This window comes from Etheostoma cragini, chromosome 4 (genome assembly GCF_013103735.1).
Source record: "Etheostoma cragini isolate CJK2018 chromosome 4, CSU_Ecrag_1.0, whole genome shotgun sequence".
Classification (NCBI taxonomy): Eukaryota; Metazoa; Chordata; class Actinopteri; order Perciformes; family Percidae; genus Etheostoma; species Etheostoma cragini.
In genome coordinates this window covers 27,221,707-27,229,474 of record NC_048410.1, presented here as the reverse complement: position 1 = coordinate 27,229,474, position 7,768 = coordinate 27,221,707, and the positions used below count along the sequence as shown (strand labels likewise).

The following is a 7,768-nucleotide window of genomic DNA, read 5'->3' as shown; positions in this document are numbered from 1 at the left end:
AGCTGAACCTGCACCCTGAGCGGTTGGTGGGGTAAGGTGCCTTGCTCAAGAGCACATGGCAGTACCCAGGAGGTGAAGTGGCATCTCTCCAGCCACCAATCCACACTCTGTACTTTTTGGTCCAAATGGGGACTTGAACCAGTGACCCTCCTGTTCCCAACCCAACTCCCTACGGACTGAGCTACTGCCACCCCTTACTGTTTATCCTTGTGATTTATGGGTGTTATTCCAATTATTTAGACGTTACAATGGCATGTGCACTTCAATCCTGTATTCTTCAGCACATACGGCAAGAAGCACAACTCTGCTGTGCCTTTGCACGTAACTGTGTTACGCCAGTAATCATCTTTGTTACATATAAAACACGGAGCAATTAGAATCGAGATATTCCAGCACCTTTGCGTTGCTAACGTCATTACACCAGCTACGTTGTAAGCACAATCCCCGCGAAATTCAAAGTCAAAATGACATAAGCGGTGTCCGCCGACATCACAGTATTGAGGAATTTCTTTAAACTAAAAAATTTTTATTCCAAAAAAGAGCTAATAGCAAGATGGAGGTCTACGCCAGCCTTTGATGGACTACTGCAGCAAAAGGGACAAAAATGTGTCCAATTGTTTCAAACTGACTGGTATAGACTGGTATGTAGGCAGCTGTACTTCAACGGCTTTAACCAAGCATGAAAAGTCGTCAGCTCTCATCCAGTGAAATTTTATGCTGAAAACCTTTAATAAATCTCAGATCGACCTTGCACTTGACGAGCAAAAGAGGCTGAATATAACCTACCATAATGAAAAGGTAAAGGAAAACCGAGAGGTGTTGAAGGATCAGAAAAATGCGACCTGCTTCCTTGCAAAGCAAAAACTTGCTTTTTGCGGCAATGTGCAGTGTGTGTTTTCATTGTGGCTGACTGTAACTGACAAACATAAATGACCATCTTTGTGCGATAATTTGTACAAAGATGGTTGCATAACTTGGATTCTGATGCTGGACATTAACTTACTTACTGGCATCACCGCACATCACTGAGCCCTATTGTAAACAATCTCTGAATTACTATTAATAAAACCCATCGTACCTCGCTGCGCTGATCAAGGAATGCCAAACAATACGATAGTCCTTTCTTCTGTCATGAAACGGGCGTCAATAAAATCCTGTAGGCACAAACACAGCTGCGTGCCATTCCCACCCGCCAGTTACCTCTAAAAGCTCATCTTCCCTTGTGCAAAAGCTACTGTGCCACCAAGGGGACACATTTCAACATTACAGGTTTTCACAGATTAGAAAACAATGTGTGGAGCGAGGGGTGTGGGTGTGGACATGCTCATTTGCATATTTGTGACATAATTATGCATTCATTTGCATAAAGCTTAGTGGTTGTATCTGGGAGGTAGATTAAAAAATAAATAGAAATCTTTAGCCAAATAATCACAAATTCAATACAGGAATTTATTTTACCGGATAATTATTACTTAGGTAACCTATCTTTTTAGTTAAAAAAAGAAATTCTACAAAAGGGAAGGAACAAGATCAATAAAGAATAAAAAGAAAAGGCTGGCTTGCCTAGGCCCAGGCCAGCTCAGCTGCGTCTTTCTTTCGTCGTGTCCCGCTGTCTCTTGTAACTAAACCGGCCCCCGCACCCTGTCCCTTCTACCCTTTCTACCTGCATGCGCACTGTGTGCAGTTCCGCCCGCACATGAGGAAAGAGTGGGGGGCAGGGACGGTTTTGGCGACCACAGGAGACAAATAAATGCGTGCTCTCTGGACAATACTAATACAAGATTTGTCGCCAGTAGCTTTTGTGGAGAAAAGTTGCTAAGTCTAGCGACAAAGTTGCTACGTTGGCAACACTGTTTTCATGGAGACAGACGCTGTGTGCATGGAGGGGAGGGAATGTGTACGTATGTGTGTGTGTAGAGTGACTGATAGACGGAGGACGGCAAAACGCAATGTGTGGCAGCTGGTGTTGATTGTGTGGCGCACCATCACAAATATACTGTATATGTGTTGGAAACACTAACTTATTTCATTAGATCCGCAACATACATTAAAACTACAAAGTAGTCCTTTACAGCTACATTTCAAAGTCAACTACGGTGTATACACTGTTATTTGAACGAAAATTTGTACGAAATTCAGAGATAGACAGTAAAGACAAAGTGTGACAAAAAATATGACTTATTTTTCCAGGTAAAATCCAGAAAAATTTGATGTACATTGTGTCTGTTGAATCATTCACAAATAAGGATAAAGATGGATACTCAAAACAAGAAAGGCCCTCCGCTTTAGAGAGGAGAACTGTGCCTAAAATCGTCAGATCCCTTTGAAGCCAGATGTTAAAAATATTTCTTGTCTTCTTTAATCTACTTGAAAAATTTAGATGTTGTCTAGCAATTAACTTTCTATATGCATAGACACTTATCTAAATCTTTAACTGTAATGTAATGAAATTAAAACCCCTGCTGAATGATTAGTAGGCCTACAATGGCAAAAATTTGCTAAATTACCTCATTAAGTTATGCAGAATTTTGCATCTGATTTGCAAGAATGTGTTTCCTGAAGTAAAATAAATATAGCCTCAGTTCTCTTACACGAAAGCTTTTCCTTTTGGCTATTCAGGTTCGACTTTGCTCAATATATAAGATTAGTCACTAGCTAGTCTGTGTTGCCTTCAAGTATTAAATAGCAAGTTGCATCGGTTAGTTAAACTTAAACCCTCCGAGTTACCTGATGGAGCGTAAATACGCACACCCACCTACATCGCCGCCATTTTGGCTTCCTTTAGTGTGCACATGTGGAGTGTGCATTTAGGAAAATGACATGATAATCAAAGAGTTCCCATTATTGTTATAAACTGTGCTAACGTTAGTTTTGACCCAATACATTTTCATGTCAGCAGCATCTTCCCGTATTTGGCGGACTCACACACACGTTAGGCTCTCACTGCTATTAACCTGCTAAAAGGAGTTTTGATATGCTAATTCAATTCAATTCAATTCAATTCAATTTTATTTATAGTATCAATTCATAACAAGAGTTATCTCAAGACACTATACAGATAGACCACACTCCAGAATTTACAAGGACCCAACAGTTCTAGTAGTTTCCTCCAGAGCAAGCAACAGTGCGACATTGGCGAGGAAAAACTTCCTTTTAGGCAGAAACCTCGGTCAGACCCAGGCTCTTGGTAGGCGGTGTCTAACGAGCCGGTTGGGGTTAGAATTTTGATGTTTCAAAGACCACGCCGAAATACACGTGCGCGCTTTAGCAGCGCGACCAAGTAGTTAGCTAGTGGTGGTATCAGCTAGCAAACCACTATATTTAAAAAGTTATGCCCAAACAACACAACGAACCTTTTTAATTGTTGAAGTAACGTTACAACAGCATTAATGTAATGGAAATGGAAAATTAGCTCAACCACCCTACTAACACTCATTCTCCCTGAGCTGGGGGGCCGAGTTTGGGAAAATTGAGGCCGACTAGCTTCTCTTTGCTGGGCGCCATTAATGTTACGTTAGCTAGCTACATTGAAATACCGTACACACACACGCAATTGCTAATGTAGTTACTAGTTAGTGATGGTTTTAGCTAACTTTGTTATAAGAAAAACTGTATGCACAAACAAGTCGACGGACTTTTGTAACTGTTATATGCAGTAAAAACATACATTAAATGAAATAATGAAAATGTAGCATTTAAACATGAACAAAATCCTTTTCATTGATGGTAACTTACTTTTTCGTGTCGGAGACGATACATGGCTGCTGTAGAGTCCTGCACGAGGTCGACAACACATCTCAATATTCTTCCTCACGTTCTACTTGTTTTGGCGTTGCACTCATTGAAACCATAGACCGTTAATATTAATAAATATACGGGTCATTCTATGAATATGGTGGCTTTTAAGAGCAGACAACTTTAAAAAAATGTAATACTTTTAGTATACCAAAATTTAAAGTCAGATAATAGTTAATTTCTTTTGATTTCTTTTACTTCCTTACATTAAAAAATGCGTGTACTGCCTTTTTGTCACTGGCGTTATATTTATCTATCTATATTTTAGATGACAATTCCGGCTTTCCAGAATGTAATTTAACTATTTAATTTGCATACATAATAAAAGCTAGAAAAAGTTAATGTTATATTAAGAAATTGTCTTGATTAGTAAAAATTTACTTTAAACAGGTATGTTTAAAGTTCTAATGTGGGACATTTTTCTATTTCCACCATTGTGTTTTTTGTTGTAACATTAGAAATAATTGAGGTTGAGTGATCAAAATTAAATGATTGTATCCTTAAAATGCCTACTAATGAATCCAGCAACATTTAGGTTGATACAAAAAACATATTCCATGAAACTGGGCAACTCAGATGCTAGAACGTTATTGTGTAATGTTTATCTCCTAGCCAATCTCCATGGCATTCTAGCCACTGATGGCTTCCCTACTAGTAGCCAGTTCATATCTGACACTTTCACACATTCAAGTGCTCCTTCAAGTACTTCCACATATTGTGGTTAATCTGGGCTGACCTTTTGTTCACTGGCACTCTGGCATCAGGCAAACACTCTGGTCATCGCCATAAGTGTTGATATTATCTGAAACAGTTTGACTGACAGTTGGCAGTGCCACCTACTGTGGAAGAGGATTAGGGCCACTGTTTAAATTTGAGTATTTGAGTTCTGACTTTATTCAGACTTTTTTAGGGGTCCAAGCCCGAGGATGCGGGAATCGCAGTAGTGCAAAGCGCTACGCGGTTCACACAGCAGGGCTGTGGAACCCTATTGTTTTTCAAAGGTTTTTCCTTTTTCCATTATTCTTCTCCGCGTTAAACTGCCGGGTCTGGTCTGTCAAAGACCCAACACCATTGGTTCCTCCCACAGGAACCCACTGACGAGCCCTCCGTCTGGGCCTGGCTCCAGAAGGGGACCCCGGGCTTCCTCAGGGCAGGGTCCCTCGAACCCTTCCTTGCTTTATCATCGGATCTTTTGAACCATTCATTGTCTGGCCCCTCCCCTGAGATCACTTTGTCATGGGAGATCCTACCAGGAGCACAAAGCTCCAGACAACACAACCCTTAGGTTCACAGGGACACACAAACATCATCATGAGGTGATGGTTCCCGCGGTATTTAACGTCAATAACAACGTCAAAGGCACCTTTTTTTACAAGATGGGAGTGAGAATGTGTTGTGTTTCCTGTTGAGAGGATCTGGACCCACAATTGCCCAGGCCTGGGTATTGATCTCGACTGGCATGATGTATGGTCTAACATTCCAGAAGTAACACGCAATCCAGACCATCAGCAGATTCACTATAATTTCATTCATAGGACTAATCTCACTTCCACATTTCTCTTATAACTTTCACCTTTTTGACTTTAGTTTAATTTTTTTTTTAGTGGATGAAAAACAAAAGACTCACGTTTGGTATAACCATTGAGCCCAACCTTGACCCGGGGCTTATTGATTTGTGTTGACTCAAGTTTTATTAAATGTTTTTGACACTTGGATTTGAGTTTGATCAGTTAAATCACATGTATTCAGGGCATCCGCTGTGGATTTTTAACTGTGGCAGGGATCAGACTGACATCCAGACGGGCGAGGAACAAGAAACGAGACTAATCGACTACTTCACCTGAGGTGAGTCCAGTTTGTCTCTCTGTGTTTCAATAGAACAGAAAAGGACATTTAAAGGTTTCAAATTCACAGTGTGAAGATCTCAACACTTTGAGCTGGTCTCAGATCTTCATCAGGCATAAAAACTAAAAAACACCTGCACTTTGAATCAACTAAAAGACTTCAGAGAATATGAGGGGGAATCCTGGTTTCAAATCAATTTATAATCAAATCTGTCAATTATTGTTTGTAAAAAATGGCAGAATTTAGTGTAGAGCGCTGAAAGATGACTTTTTTGTCTGTGTGGGGTAAGTTCCCGGTGAAACTAATTTCGTGGCCAGTTGGCCTCTCTTAGGCTTCAGCGCTATAACCACTTCAATTTTATCCTGGTTCAGTATACTGTATACACATACATACATACATATTGTATATATAATTTTTCCTGTGTGTTATTAGATTATATTCCAGTTGCAGAGTGCTGTGAGAGCCCTGAACCATGCGTCCTGTTGTGGTTACTGTCATCCTTCTTCTGGTGGTGCTGATGTTCACGTTGGACTCTGCAGCCTGTAAGAACATACAGTCACTAGATAACCAGTCTGCACAGACAGCAGGAACACAAAGTGTCTTCTTTTTGTGAAACAGGGGATCCTGCAGAAATGTGTAGGACCACCTATCCGGCCAAATCGTGTAAAAACAACAACCGCAAAGAATGGCTCCAGATGGGTGACAACTACTGTGTGAAGGCGTTCTTCAATACTGAGCATTTGGGCTTTTTTGCAGCAGACGTAATAACACACACACACACACACACAGAAAATCTGACTTCGTGCTGTTAAGACTTCAGAGTCTCTTTCAAGTTCAGCAAAAAATGTGAGGAAAACACCGGAAGTAGAACCAAAGACAAGACGAGACAGAGAACAGACTTCAAAATAAAACAGGAAACAGAACATGGACACTAAATGGGAGAACACGACAAGAACAACAAGACAAGACCAAAAGTACCACACAATAAACACAAGACAAGACTGAACCAGGCTAAGAACTAAACACAGGAAAACAGGCTACCAAAATAAAATAAGACAAAAACACCAAACCATAACAATGACATACGTTCTTATTTTTTTGGCAGTGTAATAATGAAAGGTGAAACTTATATTTGGAATAATGGAAATGCAACAGCATGAATTGAAATGTGTAACGGCAAAAGAAAAAAAAATCATAAGAACGCTTAAAGTTTTTCATTAAGATGTAAAGCCTTATTTTACATCCAACTGTTTTGCATGTATTGTTCTCCAATTTAAGATTTTAAGATTTAGGATCGGGGCCTTTTTAACGGTAATCAATAACTGTTTTTTGTTCATGAAGCCCTATGTTTTATTCATTTATTTAACCTTTATTTACCCAGGTAAGCTGATTGAGAACAAATCCTCATTGCACCAACGTCACATTCACACAGTTACACATTCATTAGATTGTTAGATTAGAAGTATTTGTTTTTATTGTTCATTTCCCCAATGTCTTTTTCCCTTTTGATAACGTTTTGTCACTTTGACATTTTAGCAGTTTATCCAAACTTTTTGACGCTTACATCCAGTGTTTTTTTTGTAGTTTTTGTCACTTTTTCCCAAAAGAATTAAGCTTTTTCCCCCAATGTTTTGTCGCCTTGTTGACATTTTCAACCTCCATATTTTTGATACAAAAAATTTGGAAATGGGTCAAATTTGACCAGAGGACAACACAAGGGTTAATCACTAGTTCAACGCATTCTCATGCACAGGTGTTATGATATTGCACAAACTTATGCACAAAAATTCATATAATGTAGTACAAAGTTATGGTGGCTGCAGGCCCGTCACATAAAGATTGGTCACATGACAGTTAAGTTTGGCGGTCTTACAGTTGAATGGAGCTGAGAAAATAAGATTTTGAACCACTGACATAAACACCCGTTTCCAGGATAAAAGTCTTGAAATTTATGTGGTGGCCAAAAAAAAATGTGTACTTATTTTATGTCTTTATTTCAAGTAGTGTGTGTTTTAAATTTCAATTGTTCAAAATAATCAATAAATAACCACAAGTAATAATAATAATAATAATAATACATTTTATTTAAAGACGCCTTTCTTGGCACTCAAGGACGCCGCACAGGGAA

The 7,768-nt window shown here is 39.3% G+C and overlaps 1 protein-coding gene and 2 long non-coding RNA genes across 3 annotated transcripts in view; 2 read left to right on the top strand and 1 right to left on the bottom strand.

Annotated features, from left to right (window-relative positions):
• Positions 1 to 1,577: 1,577 nt before the first annotated feature.
• Positions 1,578 to 2,800, top strand: LOC117942714. Its single transcript, XR_004656201.1, has 3 exons — positions 1,578 to 1,683; positions 2,687 to 2,689; positions 2,786 to 2,800. It is a non-coding gene; the product is annotated as an uncharacterized LOC117942714 (long non-coding RNA).
• Positions 2,801 to 3,574: 774 nt separating this feature from the next.
• The window catches only part of LOC117942711, a 7,609-nt gene continuing 3,415 nt past the window's right edge, over positions 3,575 to 7,768 (bottom strand). The window contains exons 2-3 of the long non-coding RNA XR_004656198.1: positions 4,433 to 4,443; positions 3,575 to 3,588 (exon numbers count right to left, since the gene is read on the bottom strand). This is a non-coding gene — a long non-coding RNA (uncharacterized LOC117942711). The remainder of the gene's footprint in view (positions 3,589 to 4,432; positions 4,444 to 7,768) is intronic.
• The window catches only part of LOC117942706 (C-type lectin LmsL-like), a 3,170-nt gene continuing 887 nt past the window's right edge, over positions 5,486 to 7,768 (top strand). Inside the window, exons 1-3 of the mRNA XM_034868307.1 lie at positions 5,486 to 5,640; positions 6,073 to 6,182; positions 6,259 to 6,401. Of these exons, the coding sequence (XP_034724198.1) occupies positions 6,113 to 6,182; positions 6,259 to 6,401 (213 nt within the window). The 5' untranslated portion in view covers positions 5,486 to 5,640; positions 6,073 to 6,112. The remainder of the gene's footprint in view (positions 5,641 to 6,072; positions 6,183 to 6,258; positions 6,402 to 7,768) is intronic.